Source organism: Rhodotorula toruloides (assembly GCF_000320785.1).
Source record: "Rhodotorula toruloides NP11 unplaced genomic scaffold Scaffold46, whole genome shotgun sequence".
In the NCBI taxonomy this organism is placed as follows: Eukaryota; Fungi; Basidiomycota; class Microbotryomycetes; order Sporidiobolales; family Sporidiobolaceae; genus Rhodotorula; species Rhodotorula toruloides.
In genome coordinates this window covers 1-23178 of record NW_015623006.1, presented here as the reverse complement: position 1 = coordinate 23178, position 23178 = coordinate 1, and the positions used below count along the sequence as shown (strand labels likewise).

The following is a 23178-nucleotide window of genomic DNA, read 5'->3' as shown; positions in this document are numbered from 1 at the left end:
ACCAAAACGAAAGCGATGCACGAGGGGCGAAAGAACGTAAGGAGACCAGAGGTTTACTGCTGCTTGCACTCGGACGGCTCCTGGTGCGATCCAGGAGTGTTGCCCATCGGCGGGACAGGTGCGCGGCCGCCCTCCTCACTGCAGAAACACGTTCAGTACCTGTCGGCCGTCAGCGCGCTTGGTCAGAACCCGAGAAGGGGAGCGTGAAACGGAGAAAGCGAGACGCACTCGTCGTCGTCCTCGTCGTCAAACTCGTCGTCGTAGTCCTCGCTGTCAAAGTCGGCCTCCTGTCCGAACCGGAGAGCCTTGCCGGTGAAGAAGTCGATGGCGCGGGGCACGACGCGCTCCTTGAGGTCCTCGCCGATCTGGTAGTCGAGCTCGAGCTTCTCCTCGAGGTCGGACGCGATCGACGCGTCGTCGTCGTCGTCTTCCGAGGGAGGCTTGGGCGGGTTGAAGAATGTGAAGAACGACTCGGTAGGAACGACCTTCTTGACGATCCGGGTCTGGTTCGTGTCTGCGGGTGCGGCGAATCGGGGTCAGTCAGCCACAGCTCGCGCGAATTCGGTCGGCAGTCGCTCCGGCAGTCGCGTAGGACACGGCGAGAAAAAAACTCACTCTTGTTCCGCTGCTTCTTTGTCTCGATCTTGACGGTCAAATCCTTGCCCTCCTTCCACTGGATCTGGGTTCCCTCGGCATGCGAGTAGACAAAGTCGCCCTCGTAGCCAACCTCGTCCTGGTAGTAGTACGTCTTCTCGAGGTTCTTGTTCTCGAAGAACTCCTGGGCGCCCTGACCAAACTCAAAGACGAGGGTGAAGCCGCTCTTGCCGCCCTCGGGGTAGGTGACGCGGATGTCGACGAGGTGCTTGAGAGCCTCCTCGTCGCGCTCGGTGATGAGCTCCGACAAGCCGAGGTGGTTCTTGAGCGCGGTGAGCCAGAACTCGGGGATACCCTTGGGCGCCGAGGCGAGCTCTTCGGCCGTGGGCTTGACGCCGTGCTGCTTCTTGTGCGCGCCCTCATCCTCCTCGTCCTCGTCCTCGTCCTCGTCCTCAAAGTCGTCCTCGTCCTCCTCCTCCTCAACCTTGACGCCCTTCTCGATCTCGTCCTCCTTGGGCTCGTCCGCGCCCTCAATGATCGCACGACGACGCTCGTACAAGGGGCGGTACTTTTCCGCGAACCGCTTCTCGAGCTCAAAGATCTCCTTCTGGAACTCGGCCTCGAGGGCAGAGTGGTCGCGTTGGACGCCCTTGAGCGCGGTCAGGCGGTACTGGATCGCGGGAGGGAGAGACTCGACGTAGCCCGACGAGCGGCCGATCAGGCCCGAGAGGCGGTTCTGGACGAGCGAGGCTGTTGAACCGAAGGGCAAAGCGGGGGGAGAGGTGAAGGGGGGGAACCGAAGGTGCGAAGGATGCGTGGATCGAGTGGGGCGCCGTGATCAGCATTGGCAGAGTCGGATGGGCATCGCAAGAGCGTTATCGAACGGGATGTCGAGGAAGGACGAGGCGGAACGTTGGGCGGAGAGAGCGAGGAGGGGGAAACGAAACCCAAGTCAGCACGATCTCGTCTTCACGCTGCTCAGACGGACTGTACGCACCGAAAGCAGGGTTCCCAGCGAGCGCGCCGAGGCCCTGAGCGTCGCGGCTGCCGATGGTCTCGACGCCCTCGTCCTCCTCACCCAGGGTGGCCGGGATCTGGGGGCGGCTGCTCGCAACGGATCCGGGATTGTCCGGTATGAGTCAGTACGACTGATCCACGCGTAACGAGATGCTAGCGAGCCCTGCTAGACGTGTGCGAGCGGGTGCACATGACGCGAGATGGGGACACCATTGGGGGCAGAGGGAAGACCCGCTCTCTCGCCTCCTGGACGAGCGAGACCAGGTTCAGACTCACGAGATCATGCTGCCAGTCAAGGTGTGCACGGCAGGCGTGTTCTCTGCGGCGCGGGAGGGCGTGAGCGGTCAGCTGGGTGAGCTTGGGAGAGGCGGGGCGGAGACGAGCGCTCACGGGGAGTCGGGGCGACGTCGCCGCCGGGTCCGAGGCGCGAAGGGTCGGTCGGGATGTTCTGAGCCATGGCTGGAGCGGGAGAGGGGAGCGGTGAAGAGAGGCGAAGGGAAGAGCGAGGCGTGAGGAGGGGAAGGGGGCGACGACAGGCAAACCAGCGCAGATGAGGTAGATCCAGCGTCCATTGCGTGCAGGAGAGTGTACTGATGGACTACAGTGCAGGCCCACTCGTCCCGCGACAATGCGGCGTCGAGGAACCGCTTTCTTTTGCTCGATGAGGAGGACTGTCGCTCCCGGGCGTTCTCGACAACGCCGGATCGCGTGAAGAATGAATATTGGCAATCTAAGCGACGTTGGTGCCCCAAAGGAGACGCGTGGAAGCCCACCTGACGAGGAGACGAGGCGAAAGAGACGAGAGGGCCACCGCGGGATCCACTTTGTGCGCCCAGCCCACCACGGTCGAGCAGGTAAGGCAATGCAGTCGGAGCATCATCAGTCGTTGACGTTTAAGGCTCGGATGAAGCCAGCGAGTGAAGAGGCGACCGCAGAACGCAGCTTCGGGGAGGTGAAGGAGGAGGAAACGAGAGCTGGCACCGCCATCGTCGAACCGGTTCACTCCGTTGTCCAGCTTGAGCCTCAACGGCTGCCACAGAATACCTCGACAATCCACCGCGAGCCCATAGCCGTGAGCGAAGCGACAGGATGGCGAGGGGTGGGCGAGGGGAGCGAGTACTCGATGTACGGCGGTGCGGGTGACTTGGCAGCGTTCCCAGCTCCTCCAGCAAGCGATCAAGCAGCCTAGCATGCCAGCAGCTCGCTGGCTGTGAGTGGTGCTTGGCCAACCTTCTCCTCCTCACCCTTTGCCGTCCTCACTTCCTCACTTCTCGCTCAACTCGGCTCTTTCCAGCTGAAGTGGGATGCTTCACAGCTCCAGACGATGACCGCCACCCGCCCCTCTCGCTCGTCAACTCCCACGAGCCACCCTCTCATCCAACCCCACACGGACCCTCCTCCGACCGCCTCGTCCTCGTCCCTCCTCGTCTCGCCAACCGTCTCACGCCCACCATCCCCTTTACTCGTCTCGCGCGCTTCGACGCCGAACGGAGCGGGTCCCAGCGGAGGAGGAGGGGGGATCAGGAGTCGACGCTCGCCGCTTCCGCACCCGACGACCCTCGCTGAGGTGGAGAGCGCGGCTGCGACATCCTCTGTCACTGCGCAGAGCTCGGTGAGCGGAATGGTCGAGCCGGATGTGACGAGGCCTTCGCTGAGACGGGCGACGAACGATGCGTTGGGCGTGTTGGACGGTGTGCGGGCTGCGAGCGACGACGGGCGAGGCGAAGGCTACGATCTGAAGACGGACAAGAAGGGGAAGGGAAAGGCGAGAGAGTATGTGCGGACGAACGGAGCGGGAGGGTCGAAAGAACGCGAGGTGATCGTACACAAGGTGCGTTCGGCGGAGCTTCCGTGCGGTGCTGAGCGGCTCCCGAGTCGCTTGAGATACTGATAGAGGCAGTTACCGTCGCCCAGGTCCAAAAGACCGACACCTTTGCTTCCATCTCGCTCCAGTACGGCATCACGGTCAGTCGCGCCCGCTTCTTTGACCGTGCACCGCTTCTCAATGAGCGGCACTGTCTCTCCCCGTACGAGCCCGCGACTGACATCCATACGCTCGCAGCCCCAAGCGCTCCGCACCTCGAACCGCCTCTGGCCCTCGGACCCGCTCTTCCTCCGCTCCGACCTCCTCATCCCCCTCGACCTCTGCAACCTCCCTTCCTCCTCCTTTGGCGTCGAGCGAATAGCGCGTGAAGAGAACGGCGACCTTACCGTCTGGGAGAAACGGGCTCGGGCAGGACTTGAGCGAGGGAGGTTGGGCGATGCGGCGGAGAGGGAGAGGAGGGAGGGGGAGGTGGTTAGTCCGCTGGCGAGGAGGGCGAGTCCGATTGGTACTGGTCTGATCGATGTCGATGGAGGGTTTGGGCGGAATGGAGCGGCGGAGAACGAGTTCTTGAGCGTGTGGGAGGAAGAGGTCACGGCGACGCAGCCGCCTCTCACGCCTGACATCGTCGCGCCCGTCCTCGCGGGTCCTTCATCATTTGGGACTGTCACTGCGCCTACGGCGACAGTCTCTGCACGACCATCAATCGAAGACGACCGACCGCTCTCGATCGAAGAGATCGTTTCTCGTACCGTCTCTCCCTCGTTCTCGACTTCGGCATCAGCGACGACACCATCAACTTCTTTCTCTCCCGAACCGCCTTCTTCGCCTAGCTCTGCCTCACCCAGCGCCGAGTCGGCTCTGGCGAAACGCACGCTACGGATCGCCCGACTTCCAGCCTCGGACCTCGCCTTCTTCCCCGCGCCTACCTCCCATCCTTCCTCTCCCAAAAAGCCCCCTCCAACCGCTCGACCACACTCAAAACCGTCCAAACCGGCACCCGAATCCCTCTTCTTCGGCCCGCTCACCAACTCACTCACCTCGTCCCTCTCCTCACTCGGTCTCGACAAATACCTCACTTCGTCCTCTTCCTCCACTTCCAAGTCTGCAATCCGCCTCCCGCCTAGTCCGGCGTCGGAGCGGGGGAGGAGGAGAAAGTCTGGCTGGGGTCTGCTCGATTTCGGAGCGGAGGAGGACGAGGCTTTCGGTGCGTCAGGTGGTGGAGGCGCGGGGGATTACTTTGCGGCTGTGAGTGAGGCGAGTGCGGGAACGGGTCGGAGAGCGAAGGGGAAGAAGGGAGTGAATGGGATTGTTGGGCTCGAGGACGCGGAGACGTGGAGCAGGCGCGGCACGATTTTAGACGGTGTGAGCGCGAACGGTACAGGTGGGAGTGCGGCAGGCAGAGCGAGGGGAGACGTGAGGGATACGTTTGGGCTGCGATAGATGACGAGGAGAGCAGGACTTCCTGTAGCCATAGCTTCTTCTCTCGGTTCGTGTCTCCTCGCATCGCAACAGCGCTCTATTGACTCTAGGATGACCACGTCCAGTCCACAAACTCGCTTGAGAACAGCTTGACCACTTCCGCCTCCTCCTCCCTCAACTCCTTCCCCTCCGCCTCTGCTCGCTCGCACCGTACAACATCCGTCGCCGGCGCTTCTGCTGCTCTTCCTCTCGCCTTCAGGAGCGAGCCAGCCCACTCGCTCGCCCGCCTTCAACGCCGCAGTCGTGCCCACCTCGCCCTCGCCGGTACTTCACCGGCGGACGGCTGGCATGGCGCTTCCGCAGCTTCGAATGGCGTGCAACCGGGCGCAGCGGTGTTCCCGCTCCGGCCGATGAGCTTGTGCGCCGCACCGCACAGCCCGACCGCCCCTCGACACCGGGCCATTCTCTGCGCGACCGCTTCGGGGTCCGCCCCACTCGCCTAGCTCGCGCTCCCTGGCTAGCTACGACTCGCTACATCACAGCACACCACGACGAGCGATGGTATCACACAAGTTCGTCACGTTCGACGTCGACAAGAAGCTCGCGGAGCTCTCGCTCGCGGAGAAGCTGAAGCTGCTTGGAGGCAAGGTGCGTCTCTTTCGCGCGGGTTCGCTTCGTGCAGTCAACGATGCTGACGAGCTCCGTGTCGCACGCAGGACTTTTGGACCTTCGAAGACGTGCCGGAGAAGGGCATCCCCTCCGTTCGCACCTCGGACGGTCCCAACGGTGTCCGCGGGCGCAACTTCTTCAACGGCGTCCCCAGCTCCTGCTTCCCATGCGGCACGGGACTCGCAGCCTCCTTTGACGTCGAGATGGTTCAGCGAGTGGGTGAGGCGCTCGGCGACGAATGTATCGCCAAGTCTGCGCATGTCCTCCTTGGACCGACTGTCAATACTCAGCGCTCGCCGCTCGGTGGACGCGGGTTCGAGAGCTATGCGGAGGATCCGACGCTCAGCGGTCTCGTTGCGGCAGCGTACATCAATGGCGTTCAATCCAAGAACGTCGCCGCAACGATTAAGCATTTTGTGGCCAAGTCAGTTCTCCGTCATCTACAACATCTTACGCCTCGCTGACACCGTTCGCCGTCCCTTGCAGCGACCAAGAGTTTGAGCGCTTCTCGTCGTCCTCGGAAGTCTCGCAGCGCGCCCTCCGCGAGATCTACCTCGAGCCCTTCCGCCTCGCCGTCAAGCACTCGAAGCCCAAGGCTTTCATGACCGCTTACAACCGGCTCAACGGCCTCCACTGCTCTGAGGACAGGAACTTGCTTGACGGAATCCTGCGAGGCGAGTGGGGATGGAAGGGCTTGGTCATGAGCGACTGGACGGGTGTGTTTCGTTCCATGACTGTGCTCTTTGCTACGTGCTGAGATATCGCTCCGCAGGCGTCTACTCGGTCGAAGAGTCGATCAAGGCTGGCTTGGACGTCGAGATGCCCGGCCCTCCAGTCATGCGGAACGTTTCCAACGTCGCTCGCGTACTCGGCGCCGGCAAGCTCACAATGAACGACATCGACGCACGAGTCCGCACCGTCCTCGAGATGGTCAAGTACGCCATCGACAGCGGCATCCCCTTCTACGGCGGCGAAACCAAAGTCGACACGCCTGAACTCCGGGCTCTTCTGCGCGAGGCGGCGGCGAACGCGACGGTCGTCCTGAAGAACGACTCGAACCTGCTCCCGCTCGGACCAGCGACGCTCGCAGGCAAGAAGGTCGCCGTCATCGGCTCGAACGCCAAACTCGCGTTTCCTTCCGGCGGCGGGTCCGCCTCGCTCAATGCCTCTTGGGTCGTCTCGCCCTTCGAAGCGATCGCCTCGGCAGCGACAGAGGTCGGCGCTGCGTCTGTCGACCACGCCATCGGCGTCGCCTCGTTCCGCTACGTCCCCCTCTGCGACCCGTACCTCTCGAACGCCCGCATCGACTTCTACTCGACCACGCCTCCTCCGCACTGGTTTACTCGTGCCGACACTGCACCGAAGCAGGCCAACTACTCGATCGAGACGGCGACATCGAACGCATTCCTCATCGGCACCATCCCCTGGGAGAAGCTTGGGATGCACGTCTCGACTCGCTACACCGCAACGTTCACGCCCGACGTCTCTGGCCCATGGACGTTCGGTCTCGGCTCGATTGGCGGAGCAATCCTCTTCGTCGACGGCCAGCGCGTCGTGGACAACACGAATCCGACGCCTGGCGACCTCTTCTTCACGATGGGCTCGACCGAAGTCTGCGGCGACATCGACCTCGAGGCTGGGCGGTCATATCAACTCGAATTGCACGGCTATGCCGACCCCGAGGCATTCGGCCCGAGTCCCTTCTCGTTCAAGGCGTCGTTCCGCCTCGGCGCTTTTCCGAAGGCAACACCCGAAGCGATGCGCGAGGAAGCGGTCGACCTCGCCTCGAACGGCGACGTCGCCATCGTCGTCGTCGGCACGAACCCGGACTGGGAGTCGGAAGGGTTCGACAGGAAGAATATGCGGAACCCAGGCGAGACGGACGAGCTTGTCCGCGCTGTCTTGCGCGCGCAGCCCAACACGATTGTCGTCAACCAGTCGGGCACGCCGGTCGAGTTCCCCTGGGTCAACGAGGCGTCGACGCTCGTCCACACCTTCTTCGGCGGCAATGAACTTGGGAACGGGCTTGCCGACGTCCTCTTCGGCAAAGTCTGCGCCGCTGGCAGGCTCCCGCTCACTTTTCCGTGCGTATCCACTCGCTCAGTGTCTCCTGGCTGACGACGACTGACTCTTTGCTCCGCAGCGTCCGCCTTGAAGACAACCCATCCTTCAACTCGTTCGGCATCACTTCCGACACGCCCGGAAAGGTCTTCTACGGCGAGGTGCGTTACACGAGTCGTATCGCACTGTTGCAAGCTGACAGTGAACGTCCTGCTAGGGCATCTACGTCGGCTACCGACACTACGACCGTCTCAAGCTCTCTCCCGCCTTCCCCTTCGGCTTCGGCCTCTCGTACACAACCTTCGCCTTCGACTCGCTCGAGCTCTCTCCGCCCTCGTCGCTAGGCGACTTCGCCGTCTCGTTCCGCGTCGCCAACACCGGCGAGCGCGACGGCGCGGAAGTCGCGCAGGTCTACATCTCGACTCCGTCGGACGGCTCGCGCATCACCTCGCCCGTCAAGGAGCTCAAGGCGTTCCGCAAGGTGTCGCTCAGCGCCGGCGAGTCGAAGGAGGTCGTCGTCGATCTCTCGAGGGAGGCGTTCTCGTACTGGGACGAGTCGGTCGTGTCGTGGGTCGCTCCGGCTGGAGCGTACCGAGTTCTCGTTGCGACGAGTGCGGCGGAGGAGGATGTCAAGCTCGAGGGTGTCGTGCACCTCGAGCAGGAGATCCGCTGGAACGGGCTGTAGTTCGCTCACCTCTCGTTGGGTTCCGTGCAAGCAGCTGTAGCACTCTACTGTCGTGTCTCGGAACACCAGGCAACCTTGTCGTGCGCTGCTCCCTTTAAGAGTCGCTTGCTGTTCGACTCTGTCTCCTCTGCTCTTCGTCCTTCGCGACCACCTTCCGCTTACTTGCTCGCACACATCGGTTTAGCCTTCTAATGGGCTCTCGAGCAGGGGGACGTCGGCGTACCTGCACCGGCTCGCTGTCGCCGGTCCAATTCTCGCGCCGCCCTCCTGGAAAGGGTCCGCTCGCCTCGCCCGGCTGACTGGCTGGACGTGGGCGCCTGCGTGGTCAACCTCGATACCGGGTCAGTCTATCCGAGCGAGTCTGCACCGGCCCGTCTGTTGCTGCTCCGCCGCTCGTCCGCCGACTGTGCCATGCCCACCTCGCACGCCTCCTCCTGCTGTTCAAGGGCCGTACGCCGCTAGATTGCACCGGCGACAACACGCGAGCCTCCGCCGCAGTTCTTCCTGGGCCCCCGCTGCCCTCATCGCACGTCTTCCTCCTCCTCCGCACTTCCCTCCCAGCCTCATCCGCTCGCTCGACTCCCCTCTCACTCTCCCTTCCATGTCTTTGTGCGTACCCTTTCGTCGTCAATCATCGCATCATATTGACCTTGCGAATTCCTCGTCCTTGTCCCCTCCTTACTTCCGCCGAACGGCTTCAATTCCATCCTCTCCATACCCTCATCCGCAGCGACTCCAAGTCCGACACCGACAAGATGGAAGAGAAGCAAGTCGAAGATTCGTCCTTCGTCGAGGAAGGACACACCGCCGTCGCGAAGGCTCCGGACGGCGGGCTGAACGTCCGTCAGGCGCTCTCCGTCTGGCGCAAGGGCGTCGCTTGGAGCGTCGTGCTCTCTCTCGCCGTCATGATGGAGTCGTACAACACTATCCTCCTCGTGAGTGCGCACTCAGCTTCCTTCGCCTCCACTCGCTCATCCAGCCTCCCTCCTCTCGCAGAACTCGCTCTACGCCGCGCCGCCTTTCCAGAAAGACTACGGCATGAAGCTCAAGTCTGGCAAGTACCAGATCCCGTCAGAATGGCAGGTGAGGGCCTTTTCTGAAGCCTAGCCTCGTATGACTGCTGACCCTGTCACTTGCAGAGCGCCCTCGGCAGCGGCACCGTCGCAGCGACCATCATCGGCGTCCTCGTCGCCGCCCCGCTCATCGATCGCTTCGGATACCGCAAGGTCATGATCGGCGGCCTCGTCTGGGCGTTCGGCTTTTCGTGGCTCATCTTCCTCTCCAAGGACCTCGCGCAACTCCTTGCCGGCAACATGTGCTCTGCCTTGCCGTGGGGGGCATTCATCGTCTGCGCCGTCTCGTACGCCGTCGAGGTCGTCCCGACGAGCCTGCGGAGTTACCTCTCCTCCTACGTGAACCTTTGCTTCGTTATCGGGCATGTCATCGCCGTGTGTCCCGCTCGTCTGTCCCATCCCTTTCTACGCATGTTGACCCATCGCGTGCGCGTTGCAGGCCGGCGTCTTGAGGGCATCAATCAGCTACAAGAGCGTGTGGACTTACAAGCTCCCCTTCCTTCTCATCTGCATCCCGCCCCTCCCTATCGCCCTCGCCCTCTGCTGGGCCCCCGAATCGCCCTACTGGCTCGCCCGCAAAGGCCGTCTCGAAGATGCAGCCGTCGCGATGGACCGCCTGCACGCTCCTCACCCCGATATCGACTCGAAGGCGCTTGTTGCGCATATTCACGAGACGTACAAGGTCGAGCAGGAGATGCGCACGGGTGGATCGTTCGTTGACTTGTTCAAGGGTAGCAACTTGCGCCGTACCGAGTTGGCGACGATCGCTTGGACGAGCCCGGGTCTGGTGCGACTCCTTTCCCTCGCGCCTGCGCGTACGCTCGCTCGAAGCTAACTTTGGTTTGCTCGATAGGTCGGCTACGTCGTCCAGTTCTACCAGGTGCGCCGGCATTATCTCCCTTCTCATTGACGCGCTCAACGAGCTAATTCCTCTTCGACGCAGACCTTCTTCTTCACCCGCGCCGGCTTCCCTACCGACAAAGCTTTCGCGCTCGGTCTCGGCTCGTACGCCATTGCATTCGTTGGAGGCGTCGTCAGTTGGTTCCTCCAGGCGCGCCTCGGTCGCCGGACGATCATCCTCTGTGGCTTGTGCTTCATGCTGCCAATCATGCTCCTCGTCGGCTCTCTCGACTTTGTCAAGTCGCAGTCGGGACACTGGGCGCAAGCTATCTTGTTTCTAGTCTGGTGCGTTGGCACTCGCCTCCGCCTCCTTAACAGCCGCTAATGTCTTCGCTTGTCGCAGGTTCTTCTTCTACGGATCGACCCAGGGCCCGATCCCTTACGCCGTCGCCTCCGAGGTCAGTCGCCGCGCTCTCATACGCAATTTCAGCGCAGAAGGCTTAGGACGACCGTCGACATAATGTACTGACACCTCCGCCTCCTCCTCTCATAGATCCCGGCCGTCAAGCTCCGCGCCAAGACGCTCGCCATCGCCCGCAGCGTCTACTACACCTTCTTCATCTCGTCGACCGTCCTCTCGCCCTACATGCTCCAGACGTGGAACATGAAGGGCAAGGCGGCCTATCCCGCAGCAGGCTTTACCGCGTTCCTCCTGGTCTGGACATACTTCCGCTTGCCAGAGACAAAGGGGTGCGTTCAGACCCGTCTCTCGCGCTCCTCTTCGCGCCCGCTAACCTTGCTCTCGCGACACGCAGCCGCTCGTTCGAAGAACTCGACATCATGTTCGGTCTCCGCCTGCCCGCACGCAAGTTCTCGTCGTACGTCGTGACGGAGGAAGACCGTCGCACTGTCGGGCACATCTGAGGGAGTTGGCAGTATTCCTATCCGGGTCTTCGATGGTTGTGCTCCTTGTCATTGAAGCAAACGCTGTAATTGTGTCAAAGCGGTCGTATAAATGCAGGGCGTCGTTACTGCGTGTCCAAACCCAAGTAGGGCGAAGCGAGCAGCGGGTAAGAAAGCACAGCGTGCGACGAAGCACGGCGGGAAAGCAAGAAGAGCGAGACAAAGGCCTGAGCTCACACGCCCGCCGCCCGTGCGATCACGCTGTGTACTGCCGTGTCCCTGGATGCCCTCGCTAAGCTACACGAACCTCTTCCGCTCGAGAATGTCTCCCCCTCCCGCTCCAAACCAACTCGACCCTCCTCCCGCGCCTCCCGCGCCCGTCAACCCTCTCGCGGTGCTACTCCTCCCCTTCGCCTTCGGACTCAACGGCGGCACGCCCGCATCAGGGTGGTACCCACCAAGCGGAAACTCCCGTCCCCTCGAGACCCTCCTCTTCCTCTCCCTCCACAGCACCTCTGCGCCCTTAACCACGCCCACCACGCCCGCCGCAAGGAGGAGATGGAAGAAGATCCCCCAGGACCAGACGTAGAGCGAGACGAGTTGGCCGACGTATTTGACCATGATTTTCGAGGAGAGTTTCGAGGAGCCTGAGGTGCGCAGGCCGAAGGAGTAGGGGATCTCGGGGAGGGAGAAAGAGGAGGGTGATTTGAGGAGCAGCTCGAGGGCGATCTTGAAGCCGGAGGGGTTGATGGGCTTCGAGTGGCGGAACTGAGCGAGAGGGAAGCCCGGCGACGAAGCTTTGTCAGTGACAGAACCGAAGGAAAGCAGCGACAGACTCCTCGCAACGCACCTGCTCCTTAGTGATGGCAAAGAAGCCAGTCATTGGATCGCTCGCGCTCGTGAGCGGTCTTGCGAGGACGCGGGCTCCCCAGCTGATGATCCGACGATGCAGGGGCCAGCCTTCTGACATCGAGACGCCCTCGCCGTAGCGCGTGCCGAGTGCGAGAGGGGTGACGGGTGTGAGGGAGTCGAGGAGAGGCTGGACGGCGGCTGGAGGGTGCTGTACGAGCGGAGAAGAGGTTAGCGGGGCGTACAGCGGCGAAACGAGCGAGTACCGGCGCACTTGCAAGTCTGCGTCCATCACGACCATTTTCTCTCCCCTTGCACGCTCGAAGCCGCGCAGAACCGCCGAACTCAGTCCCTTCTCCTTTGTCCGAACGAGCACATCCACGTTGAACCCTTCCTCCCGTCTCAACCGCTCGACCTCCTCGACCGTCCCGTCCCTCGAGTTGTCGTCGACAATGACGACCTCTGTCTCGCTCGGGTGCTGCACGGCGGCAAAGACGGCGCGGACGAGCGGAGCGAGGTTGTCCCGCTCGTGATAGGCGGGGACGACAATCGAGTTGCGTATGGGCGGACCGTTCGGTGGCTGGTCTGCGGGAGAGTAGAGCGCCGAGGTCTTGGGGTCGTAGAGCGTGGAAGGGGACGAGCGGAGGAAGATGAGCGAGAGGAAGAACGTCGAGGCGAACAAGACGGCGAGGCGTTGCGGGGTCAGCGGCGATGCGCCTGTCCGCTTCAGCAGGGCCATTGGACAGTCTGTATGGCAGCGCTAGGCCCCTCGAGCTAGTGTGTGCGAGCGGGTGAGCGGTTCAAGGCCAAGTCGCGTCGAGCGGGACCGCCGACGACGTCGACGCGCTCGTCTCCCTCGTCCACACTGTCCAGCTGGCTTGTGAGGCTTGCTACGTGCTCTGGAGACCTGTTCTAGACGCTTACACGTCCTGGGGCGGCGGTTGCGCGACTTCTCCCACTTCCCGCTTCCTCATCACTTGACGGGGTCGAGGAGGAGCAACAGACGGTTACAAGGGTTCGCAGCGCCTGGGAGAAGGCTCAGACTGCTGCTTGCAACGCTACTGGCGGCGACGACGTCTCTCAAACCTCGCTTCGACGCGGGATCAACCCCTATCGCCGCTCAGGCCTTTCCTCACATCCCTTCCTTCTCGCTTTCCCTGCCCTCCCTACCTCTGCTGGAATGACCTCCGCTCTACGCGAGTACTGGCCACAGCATGGATCCGTTTGGGCTGAATGGACCGACCTCCAGCTTGCGATACAGCTCGCCACGCTGCGCTCAGGGTTCTCAGGCTCAGCTCGGGTCAAGAATTCGCACGCGCGCTTCCACTTTCGATGTCGACACGAGCGCAAGACAGGAGACCCGTGCACGACGTCCCTAATGTCCGCCGGCTTGCAGGATGTCACGGACCTGAGCAGCGGCTGGAAGGTGACAAGCATTGGAGCGGGCTGCGCCGACATTTCGCTGCATAAAGGCCATCGACAAGCGATGTATCGTGGACTGAGCGAGATGCTGGACGTAGGGGAACTGCAGTCTTTGCGCGACGAGAGGCCACGCTGATACCAGGACGTCCTGCAGGACTCGCCCGACCCTGCTACTCTGCGACCCGGCGATCTGATTACGCAGAACCGCCACCTACACACGCTGGAAGCATGCGTGCGACGATACTGTCGAGCGCGAGGGCGATTCATTTCAACCTGCTTCCGAACCAAGATTCGCAACCCCTCGACAGACGCATTCTTATGCGACCAGCGCGCGAAGGGATGCGAATTCGTCATTCGATTCGAGCTGGAAGAAGAAGGGGAGGACGGCGAGCACCGTTGGAGGTGCGTCAAGCTGCAGAGTGCGCATACCTGCGAGCGCACGGTCGGAAAGGCGCCAAAGATGCTACGGAAGGCGATGTGGTTCTGGGTGACTCTCTCGCGTCTCTTCGGGCCGTGCGGGGGTGTGCACTGACCGCCTTTGACAGCCTCGGATCACCCTCGTCGACGGTACCTACGATCGAAGCGCCGCGGTGGGCAACCCAAGGCGCGAAGCGGTACGCCCACTCTTCCCTGCGTCGCAGACCCACCGCTGACCAAGTCTCGCCAACAGCGAAACGACGACGAGGACGAGGTGGAAGATCCGCCTGTGTGTTCACCAGACTTCGCTCTGTACCGCTCTTATCGTCCTCAGACTGATACGCTCACACAGATTGCTCGCGGGCGTGCGGAGGCGCCGTCACCTTTCTCCTCACCGCAGCGCAAAAAGAAGATCCTGCCGACGCCCTCGCCCTCCATCGAGCGGTCCCCTTCACCCGCTCCCTCCGCCGCCTCTACCTCTCGCTCCCGCTCCGCGTCGCCCGACCGCGCCTCGTCTCGCGCGGCCTCTCCTGAGCCCGCAAACCCCGACTCTGACGCTGAAGACGACCAAGCCGATGCCGGCGCCGACGCAGCCGCCTCTCCCTCCGCCAACTCCTCCATCTGGTCATCAATCTCCCACCGCGCCTCACTCCTAGCCCGCGCCGAGTCCCGCCTCCCCCCACTCCGCACAACCGTCTCACGCCTCGAATCGGAGCTCGAAGAAGCGCGGCTGAAGTTGCAGAAGCAGGAGGGGATTGTGGAGCGCAGGAAGGGGAGGATGAGGAGGGAGATGAGGAGGGCGTTGGGGGCTGAGAAGGGGGTGGAGAAGGTGAGTTTTGAGTGTGCGGGTTCGAGAGGAGAGAGCTGACGTGTGTATGAGCAGGTCCGGAAGGGGAAGAAGGAAAAGGAGAGAAAGAAGCGGCGCAAGGGCAAGAAGCGTGCGAGTCCGGAGCTGTAGGCGTAAGGTTGAACGAGTTGAGAGCTCAAAGCCGCTCCTTGTTAGACGAGAGCGACGGCAGCGAGCGAAGCTAGGCGGCCAGGCGGCCGAGGGCGACTGTCGCTGGCCTTCTCAGCCTTCACATCCGCTCAACAAGCTCCTCCCTGAGATGCGAAAAGCTGCGAAAAAGTTGCATAAATGGTACACGCACACACAAAACCCCTCCCTCCCTTCCTCTCCCGCTCCCTGCTCACGCGAACACCCTCCTCTTCTCCAACGGGTCGTCCCTCTCGCCAACGTGCAGCCCCTCCCTGCGACTCTTCGAGACGGCCTGCTGGTCCTTGCGTCCGCGGTACTTGGCGGCGCGAGCCAGCTTGGTAGATGCAAAGCGTGCCGAAGAGGGGACGAATTCTGCGTGTGGTCGAATCTTGTCAATTTCCGTCGGGGGTTCGAGGGAGCACAAGGAAGGTCGAGCGCACCCTTGTTCTCGTACAAACACGCGCCGTTGAAACTCCCCTCGAAGATCTTGACCGGGTTCAGGACGAACCTGGGGCCGACTTCCGAGAGCGAGAGGTGAGGCGCTCCTTGCTTCTTGGCGAGTTTCTTCGCTTGGACGTCGGTGAGGGCCGAGGTCGAGGAGGTGGTGGAAGAGAGGGCGTCGGTGGAGGGGGTGTCGAGGATCTGTGCGAAGACACGAAGGCAGAGAACCCGGTTTCGTCAGTTCTGAGCGATCCTCCGGGACGAGTGATGTTGCGGTCGGTCGCACCTGGTAGTTGCGGAACCAGATCTTGCCATCGGCGATCGAGAAGTTGATGACATGGTCGATGAACGGCTTTGCCCGCCGCGCCGTCTTGGGGACCGCAAAGATCTGCACACAGCGAGACGCACAAGGTCAGCGTCTGCATGTGGACGTCAAAAGGAACGGCACGCACATGGGTGAGGACCTCCTTGATGAGTTTCCAGTGCGGCTCCTCGTCAAACTGCTTGTCAAAGACGACGACGGGCCTGCTCCCCTTGAGGCAGTTGCCGGTCATCTTCATCTCGTCCATGGTGTGCAAGTTGAGGACGTGGAAGCGGACCGAGGGCCCGTTCGGGGCTTTGGCGGCCCAGAGGTACAGGTCGTTGTGTTGCCGGCGCGCCTCGAAGAAGAGGGCGTTGTTGCACGACGAGAGGTAGCAGAGTTCGTTGATCGCCGGCAGGTTGTGCTTGTCCTCGAGCTTGGTCTCTGCGCGGTTCGAGCCGTTGTCAGCTTGCGTACGGACTCGAGGAGGGAGGTGAAGCGAGTGCGCACCCTTCTTTGCGTGCGGGAGGAGTGCGAGCAAGTCGGTCATGAGGTGCCTCTGCCTCTGGGAGATTCCCCTCGAGCTGGTGACGAGCACACGCTGCTTGTACGGCTGCTGTGGCTTGTCTGCGTCGGTGCGGGTCGAGGGGGAGGTGGTTCCGTCGTCTGCGCGCTTGCGCTTGAGCGACTGCTTCGTGAGGGTCGAGGGTGCCATTGTAGCAATCTTGTGTGAGCCTCGCAGCACTCGTGAGCCAGCCAGCGGGTGGTGGTGGACGACAACCTCCTCATCAGCTTGGGCTCGAAGCTCGACGGGGACATACACTCGACCTCGCGCACTCTCACCCGCCTGGAGGGCTGCCGACCATCGGAATGCGTTCACACAGACGCTAAACCCCCGCACACACTCGTTCGAACCGCCCAACCACGTCCAATCGCTCACCATCGACGCGCCTCGCCTCGCCCGGCTCCACTTCTCATCGTTCTCACTCACAACGGCTTCAGGCGGGACAGGATGGACGCGGGGACGATGGCAGGGACTGTTGGAGTCCATCCAGGTCACCGCGCGGACCAGGCGAGTCGAGGGAACGCGACTACCCTCCGAGAACCCCCGCTCGCAGACGGCACCCTTCCCAGCTCGACGGAGCTCGCCTACACGACAGAGACGCGCGTCAGGATGGCCAACTCGCCTGCGTCGTCGACCGCGACCAGCCGCGCGTCCAGCCCCGTCCTCGCCAACGGCCCTACCCTCCGCAGACTCGCCGTTCCACCTGGAGCGGACTCTGCGAACGGTGGCATCTTTCGACGGAAGAGTCCTGCGCCGCTTGTACTGCGCCAGGACGAACCACTCGTGCGGCGACTGTCCCTCGCCGTGCAAGACTACGCTCTCGCCGCCGCCCACCCCTCGACCTACGTCTCCTTCCTCCGCTCCCTCCATCCCTCTCTCCTCGCCTTCTTTCTCATCTCCGTCTCGGCCACACTCTCGAACAAACATCTCCTGCGCGGCTTCTTCCACGGCCTGACGTACTCGCTCACGGCGTGGCAGATGGCCTGCGCGACGGGAGGGACCGTCCTCGCTGCCCGAGTCGGCGCGTACAGGCCGTACAAGGTCAAGCAGCGGCACGAGCGGATAGTCCAGGCTGTCGCGGTGGTCTTCTCGTGCGAGATACTGTGCTCGAACTTGGCCTTGCGACTCGTGCCCGTTCCCGTGAGTTTTGCTCCTTGTCGAGCTACGGTCCATCCCGCTAACTCGGTACCGCGCGTAGTTCCACGTCTCCCTACGCGCCGCTTCCCCCATCCTCACCCTCCTTCTATCTGTCATCTTCTTCCACGACCGCACGACGCTGCGCACCTCCTCCTCGCTCCTCATGGTCCTCCTCGGCGTCTCCCTCACCTCGCACCACGAAGCCTGGCTCTCCCCGGGCTCAGTCCTCCTGATCCTCTCCGCCCTCCTCCTCACGACCAAATCCCTCCTCGTCTCCCAACTCCTCCAAGAAAGGATGCACCTCGCCCCGCTCGATATCCTCGCGCGCACAGCACCCCTCTCGATGCTCCACTGCGCGTTGTTTGCGGTTCTGAATGGCGAACCGAGGAGGTTGTGGACCTTTGTGAGGAGTAAGGAGTTTACGAGCGCGCATCTGGCGATGGTCGCGCTGAATGGGGTACTGAGTTTCTCGGGGGTGGTGATGGGGCTGGCGGCGGACAAGAAGACTCGACCGCCTTTACTCTCCATCACCAGTGCGTCCAGCTGTCCTCTTCCTCTCCTCTCGCTAACCGCGCTCCTTCGCGCAGCCCACGCCGCCCAAGCCTCGACAATCCTCTTCTCGCTCTTCTTCTTCTCCCTCCGCCTCTCGCCTCTGAACTTCCTTGGCGTCGGCCTCACACTCGCAGGTGGGGTCCTCTACGCTCGATACGACGCGAGGGATAAGGAGGAGGAAGAGGGATTGGGAGGGGAGGGGTTGCCGGTAAGGAGTCCGGCGGGGAATGGAGATGGGACGGAGGGGAAGGAGAAGGGGTTCTTGGATTAGATGCGAGGAGGGTAGAGGGTGTTTGGTCATCAGTACATTTGGATGTTGTGCGAATCAAGGCAGTTCTTTCGGTTCCTCTCGCGAGCTTCTCACCGCTACCTTGCTTGATTCAGTCGCGAGGTTAGTCGATAGTATGGACATGGCAAGGAAAATGCCTTCTACAGCTCGATGTGACGACAAGTACACTCTATCTACACGTCCCCGCCGCGACCTTAACCGCCCGCTCACATCCCCCACGTCTCGATCCTCTCGCCCTTCGTACCAAAGATCGCGTCCCACAACCTCGACTGCTTGCCATAGTTCTTCCCCGACTTGCCGAACCGATGGTGCAAATCGTGATCCTCGACCGCCAATCCCGCGCCGAACCAGTCGAGCCAAAACAGCGACGTATGGCGCCAGTGACTCCTGACGCCCGAGTGTCCGAGGATCTCGATGTAGAGGGTGTAGATCAGGGTGACCCACATCTCGCTGAACGACATCGGGATGAGGGCGGTGGCGAAGAGCGGGATGAGGAAGACTTCGAGGCATTCTTGGATCCCTTCGGCGAGGATGGCAAGGATTGCGGTGGGGTGCTTCGTCGTGTGGTGTTCTGTATGCCGTAACCTCATCAGCACGCGAGTCCAGCTTGAGAAGGCTGTCGGGGAACGCACGCTTGTGGATGAACCAAAGCGCGTCAACCTCGTGCGAAGCGCGGTGGTAGCAATAGAACGCATAGTCGAGCGCGAGTTGCCACGCCATGAGGCGGAGCGGGTACGTCCAGGAAAAGTCGAAGAGGACGTCGGCTTGGCGGTCGTACTTGAGGACGAACATGAAGCCGCTGCGGGCGACCATGTAGGCTGCGACAAGGGCGACGTCAGCGAGGCAAGGCCCGAGAGAGGGGGAGACGGGACGAACCGGTGATGCCAAAGGCGAGTTGGCCGACGGACTTGTCTGGCGTCCGGTCGCGACCAATCTGCTTCTCGTCGAACGTGCCGAGCTTGACGCAGTAGCCTGCGAGCGCCGGATGAGTCAGCATTCGGTCGTGGTGAAGTCGACTGCGCAAGAAGGAGGGCGATGAGGAGACGCACCGTTGATCCGGGATACCCAGTGGAGCGCGAAATGCATGGTCGCCCAGACATAAAACGGGTACGCCAACCACGCCGGCCAATGGAAGCCTGTTCGGGCGAGACGAGGCGATGAGTTCATTCCCTCACGAAGGCAACTCGGCGACGCTCGACTCACCGAGCGAATGACTAGCCTGCTGCACCGCCAACGGCGCCAGCGCCCTCGAGAAGATGTACAGGTTCTCCTTGACGACCGACTGCGTGGGGATCGGACCGCGGTCGAGTGACTCGGGCTTGAGTTCGTGCATCTCTGGCGGGCAGGTCGCGAGGTTGCAGATTCGTTCGGCGAGGGTCATCTCCGATTTGGGCTTGAGGTACTGCATGGTGACAATTACGTGTCAGTCGAGTCACGGAAGCGGGAGACGTGGAAGGACGCACGAAAGTCGATGGCGGTCGACGGTCGACCTTCTGCCTCGTCGTGCGAGGCGCAGGCGTCCCAGGCGGCTTCGACGGGTCGGTAGCATACGAGATGGGTGTCTCGTTTTCCTCCGAAGACGAGGACGAGGACGAGTCCCTGCGCTGTTTCGCGTCGAGCGAGGGAGGGGCGGACGAGATGCCTGTCGCGAGGACGGCTAGGGATGCCATCGTATGGATCGAAGCAAGGAGTGGGGCGTTCTGGTAGCAAACAGTGGTCCACGAGCTCGCAGACGAAGTGCAGAAGCCAAGCAGCGAAGCAGCGCGCGAGAGACGAGTCGAGAAGCGAGGTCGCCGCTGGTCCCCGGCGACCCTGTTGCCTTGGTCGGTTGGGGGCAGATCACGCGCGCTTGTCGCGACCGAACACGCTGTACGCAGATCGTGATCATCTGCGAGCTGAAAGAGCGCCTGCGGTCCCTCGAGAAGTCGCCATGAGCCAGCGAGCAGGCGAGGAGGTGCAGATTGCGCTCTGAACGGCCAACAACTCGAAGAGACCGCTTGTTCGGCTTCATCCGAGTTGTACGCGTCCTGCTCGAATCCGTTGCGAGCCGTTCATAACGCCCAATCCCGTAGAACGTTGTCGACACGGCGAGTTGAAGGACGAGGAGCAAGAGGTACCAGAACTGGGTCGTTCTGGCTGCGGCGGAGCTGTACGCGACCCCGTTGAGCTGTACAGTCCCTATGGTCCCGTGCAACACTCGTCCAGCCCGCCAGAACGAGTGAGTGAGCGGACGAGGGGAACGAGGTCGACGAGGAGGTCGAGCGAGGGTTGGAAGTCGACGACGCACGCTCTCGCTGGCTGGGAGCGACACAGAGACACTCGCTGTCACCGCTCGACTCGTACGAAGCTCCCTGAACCACCCGCCAGCCCGTCTGAGCCAGTCTCGCTCTTCTCCCCCGCCGACCACCACGCACGAGGACAACGACTCGCAACGATGGGCGAGTACCTCAAGGACGTGCCAGAGTTTGTCGAGCTCGAGCTCGGAGAGAGCTTGATCTCGCGCACCGAGACTCTCGGTCAGTTCTGGCGCTCTCTCACCGCTTGAGCGCGACGAGGGCAAGGGGTCCGAACGGTGAGGGGGAGTTGAATGGTGCGAAGAGGGCTCGCCTGGCTCGCGTATGGTGGTATCGGGACTTGTCGATACCACGAACTCGCCAGCGAGCGCCCTTGCCTCGTTGCCGCCGTCTCACCCCCACCACTCGACCCTCTTGCGACGACGTGCGGACCTCTTTGTACTGACCCTCGCTTCGTTTGGCCTGGAAACAGCCTCTTTCCGCGAACTCGGCCCTCCTGATCTCTGCCACATCATCAAGACGACCGGAAAGGCTGGGCAAAAGGAGGTGTGTTTCCTCCGAAATTCTTGTCTTCGTACGCAGGCTGACACTGCTTTCATGACAGATCGGCTCCTACCACTACGTCTCCGGCGTCGACGCCTCCTCCTCCGCCTCCCTCGCCGCCTACATCAACTCCCTGACCTACACCGTCGAAGAGACCCCCTCGTGGTTCTTCGGCTCGTCGAGCGCAAAGTCGCCCTGGCGAATCCGCGGCGGCGCGTTCTGCTCGTTCAATGCGTTCTCGAGGGTGGATGTCAGGGTGGAGGTGAAGATTCCCGGGGGAGTTGAGGCGTATGTGATTGACGTGCGAGGAGAGCGGTGCGTTTTCGCCTTTCCTTTGCGCTTTCCTTCCAGTCGCTCACTCGGTGCCGCTCACAGACACGAAGCGACCCCGCAAATCTGGCAAGAAGTCTACCTCTCAGCCATGCTGCGCGCGATCCTCTACGCCGACGACGCAAACTACCGCCTCGCCGGGTTCCGCAAACTCGACCCGATCGCGTCGCTCGACGCAGAACTCAAGTTTGTTGCGGCGGCAGAGGCGGCGTTTTTCAACGGTGCGTCCGCGAAATAGTCTCGGCTGTTTTCGCTTTCGGGCGAACTTGAGCTGATGTTTGCGTTCGGCAAATCCGTTCAGGCTGGCAACTCGGCTCCGAGCCCGAGATCCAAGTCGCGACGGTCGTCTCGAACCACCTGACGAGCGGCATCATGCGATGGTTCGGCGAGTCGTTCCGGTACGGACCCGCGGTCAACCTGTTCGAGAAGCTGGTCGTTAAGGAGGGAGAGGTCGCGTGCTTGTTGGCGCAGAGCTACTTGGGCATGAGTGGGTGCTTTCCCGAATCAAGCAGGAGTAGTGTAGCTGATGTTAATGCCCGCAGACGAGGAGGTCAAGGCCGTCCGAGTCCTCCAGTCGGCGATCCAGAACCATCCTCAGTCCTACGCCCTCCTCCACGTCCAGTGCGACTTTCTCCTCTCGAAGGGCAAGACCGAGTGGGCTCTCAAGCTCGCCAAGCAGGCGGTCAATTGCGCGCCGAGCGAGTTCGTGACGTGGGCAAAGTTGACGGAGGTAAACATGGGGCTTGGGCGTTACACAGATGCTCTGTTAACGCTCAATTCATGCCCCATGTTCACCTACGCCGAGCGGGACCTCCACCGCATGCCCACGCCCGCGAAATCGCACCTCCCGATCAAGGACTTTATCGCCGCCTCCGGCATCCTCGACGAGGAGAACGCCTCTCACTCGAACGACGCAGACGTCGCCCTCCTCCGCCTTCCCGCCCCCTCCCTCCGCGGCACATTCGCGAAGGCCTACGTCCTCCTCGCGAAACTCGTCTCGCTCATCGGATGGGACGAGCTGCTCAAATGCCGATCGCAGGTGTTTGTCATGGAGGAGGAGTACCGCATGCACCGCGCGCAGGACCCCATGCCCGAGTCGCCGCTCAACCCGAATGGTTCGTCTGCGGCGGCGGGAGGAGACGATGAGGATGTCAAGGAGGGTTTCGGGCCGTTGGCGATTGCGACGGACGATGAGGGGTCGGAGAAGGCGCCGTCGATCAAGGATGGCGTCGAGGGGGCCACGGTTCCAACGATCGTGGTGAACGGCGAGGAGGCGAAGAACGACGAGGCGGACGGCGGCGACGAGAGCCCTGCGATCCCGACGATCAAGGTGTCGACCGAGTCGGACGGCGAGCGCGAGCGGGAAGAGCTCCGGCGGTTCGAGGAGAGCGAGGCGGGCAGGAAGGCGCGCGAGTTGGAGAAGCCCGTCATGGCGCGCAAGTCGGTGGACGAGAAGCGCGAGGACGACGCGGCGAATGGCGCCGAGGACAAGCCGCTGCAGCAGGAGGCGTCAGGGGGCGCGGGCATCCAGAACAAGCGGCTGTGCGAGCGTTGGCTCGACAACCTCTTCATGGTCCTTTACGAGGTTGGCCGGCGATGACGTCCCTCTGTCTATTGCACTGCTGTTGCTGATCTCACGACTTGCAGGACCTCCGCGTCTACACCATCTGGCGTGCCGAAGTCGCCCACTTCAAGGCGCAGCACCTCCCGTACCGCAAGACCGGCACCGAGTGGGAGATCCTCGGCGAGCTCGCCGAGCGCCTGTACCACCCCGAGGAGGCCAAGGACGCCTTCCAGCGCGCGCTCGACCTCAAGTTCTCGGCCAAGGCGTGGACGCGGCTGCTCGAGATGTACGTCGACGAGGGCGACGTCCAGCGCGCGCTGAACGCTGCGATCCGGCTTTCGGTGTTCCGACGACGCTGGTACGACGAGCAGATCCACCCGACGGCCGTGTCCAAGGCGCTGTTCAAGCTCAT

At 62.4% G+C, this 23178-nt stretch overlaps 10 protein-coding genes across 10 annotated transcripts; 6 read left to right on the top strand and 4 right to left on the bottom strand.

Moving 5' to 3' along the window:
• Positions 1–53: 53 nt before the first annotated feature.
• RHTO_06639 (nucleosome assembly protein 1-like 1) lies at positions 54–2068 on the bottom strand (the record flags this gene model as incomplete). Its single annotated transcript, XM_016420299.1, has 6 exons — positions 54–138; positions 229–514; positions 616–1344; positions 1592–1698; positions 1888–1930; positions 2002–2068. The coding sequence occupies 6 exons, from the start codon at positions 2066–2068 to the stop codon at positions 54–56; spliced, it is 1317 nt and encodes a 438-aa protein (XP_016269264.1).
• An 867-nt stretch (positions 2069–2935) lies between these two features.
• On the top strand, positions 2936–4876 carry RHTO_06638 (Peptidoglycan-binding lysin domain containing protein, carbohydrate-Binding Module Family 50 protein; the record flags this gene model as incomplete). Its single annotated transcript, XM_016420298.1, has 3 exons — positions 2936–3442; positions 3526–3576; positions 3674–4876. The coding sequence occupies 3 exons, from the start codon at positions 2936–2938 to the stop codon at positions 4874–4876; spliced, it is 1761 nt and encodes a 586-aa protein (XP_016269263.1).
• A 537-nt stretch (positions 4877–5413) lies between these two features.
• On the top strand, positions 5414–8270 carry RHTO_06637 (beta-glucosidase, glycoside hydrolase family 3 protein; the record flags this gene model as incomplete). The annotated part of the gene is made up of 6 exons (XM_016420297.1): positions 5414–5503; positions 5572–5948; positions 6011–6240; positions 6297–7608; positions 7668–7746; positions 7803–8270. The coding sequence occupies 6 exons, from the start codon at positions 5414–5416 to the stop codon at positions 8268–8270; spliced, it is 2556 nt and encodes an 851-aa protein (XP_016269262.1).
• Positions 8271–8871: 601 nt separating this feature from the next.
• Positions 8872–11107, top strand: RHTO_06636 (MFS maltose transporter; the record flags this gene model as incomplete). Its single annotated transcript, XM_016420296.1, has 10 exons — positions 8872–8879; positions 9001–9205; positions 9267–9353; positions 9410–9718; positions 9783–10130; positions 10197–10223; positions 10287–10528; positions 10587–10641; positions 10737–10933; positions 10999–11107. 10 exons carry the CDS (start codon positions 8872–8874, stop codon positions 11105–11107), a joined length of 1587 nt encoding a protein of 528 aa, XP_016269261.1.
• A 276-nt stretch (positions 11108–11383) lies between these two features.
• On the bottom strand, positions 11384–12674 carry RHTO_06635 (dolichol-phosphate mannosyltransferase, glycosyltransferase family 2 protein; the record flags this gene model as incomplete). The annotated part of the gene is made up of 3 exons (XM_016420295.1): positions 11384–11854; positions 11937–12146; positions 12210–12674. 3 exons carry the CDS (start codon positions 12672–12674, stop codon positions 11384–11386), a joined length of 1146 nt encoding a protein of 381 aa, XP_016269260.1.
• Positions 12675–13817: 1143 nt separating this feature from the next.
• RHTO_06634 (uncharacterized protein) lies at positions 13818–14732 on the top strand (the record flags this gene model as incomplete). Its single annotated transcript, XM_016420294.1, has 5 exons — positions 13818–13844; positions 13903–13971; positions 14028–14063; positions 14127–14603; positions 14658–14732. 5 exons carry the CDS (start codon positions 13818–13820, stop codon positions 14730–14732), a joined length of 684 nt encoding a protein of 227 aa, XP_016269259.1.
• Positions 14733–14961: 229 nt separating this feature from the next.
• On the bottom strand, positions 14962–16207 carry RHTO_06633 (ribosomal large subunit assembly and maintenance-related protein; the record flags this gene model as incomplete). The annotated part of the gene is made up of 5 exons (XM_016420293.1): positions 14962–15122; positions 15191–15392; positions 15478–15579; positions 15644–15936; positions 16003–16207. The coding sequence occupies 5 exons, from the start codon at positions 16205–16207 to the stop codon at positions 14962–14964; spliced, it is 963 nt and encodes a 320-aa protein (XP_016269258.1).
• A 297-nt stretch (positions 16208–16504) lies between these two features.
• RHTO_06632 (UAA transporter family protein) lies at positions 16505–18017 on the top strand (the record flags this gene model as incomplete). Its single annotated transcript, XM_016420292.1, has 3 exons — positions 16505–17197; positions 17256–17727; positions 17782–18017. 3 exons carry the CDS (start codon positions 16505–16507, stop codon positions 18015–18017), a joined length of 1401 nt encoding a protein of 466 aa, XP_016269257.1.
• Positions 18018–18241: 224 nt separating this feature from the next.
• On the bottom strand, positions 18242–19705 carry RHTO_06631 (fatty acid hydroxylase superfamily protein; the record flags this gene model as incomplete). Its single annotated transcript, XM_016420291.1, has 6 exons — positions 18242–18606; positions 18668–18853; positions 18912–19007; positions 19085–19171; positions 19239–19437; positions 19499–19705. The coding sequence occupies 6 exons, from the start codon at positions 19703–19705 to the stop codon at positions 18242–18244; spliced, it is 1140 nt and encodes a 379-aa protein (XP_016269256.1).
• A 764-nt stretch (positions 19706–20469) lies between these two features.
• RHTO_06630 (clathrin-coated vesicle protein) lies at positions 20470–23178 on the top strand (the record flags this gene model as incomplete). Its single annotated transcript, XM_016420290.1, has 7 exons — positions 20470–20551; positions 20802–20875; positions 20934–21187; positions 21248–21423; positions 21504–21689; positions 21745–22787; positions 22850–23178. Coding segments are annotated over 7 exons (2144 nt in total), but the record flags the coding sequence as incomplete, so codon positions are not given.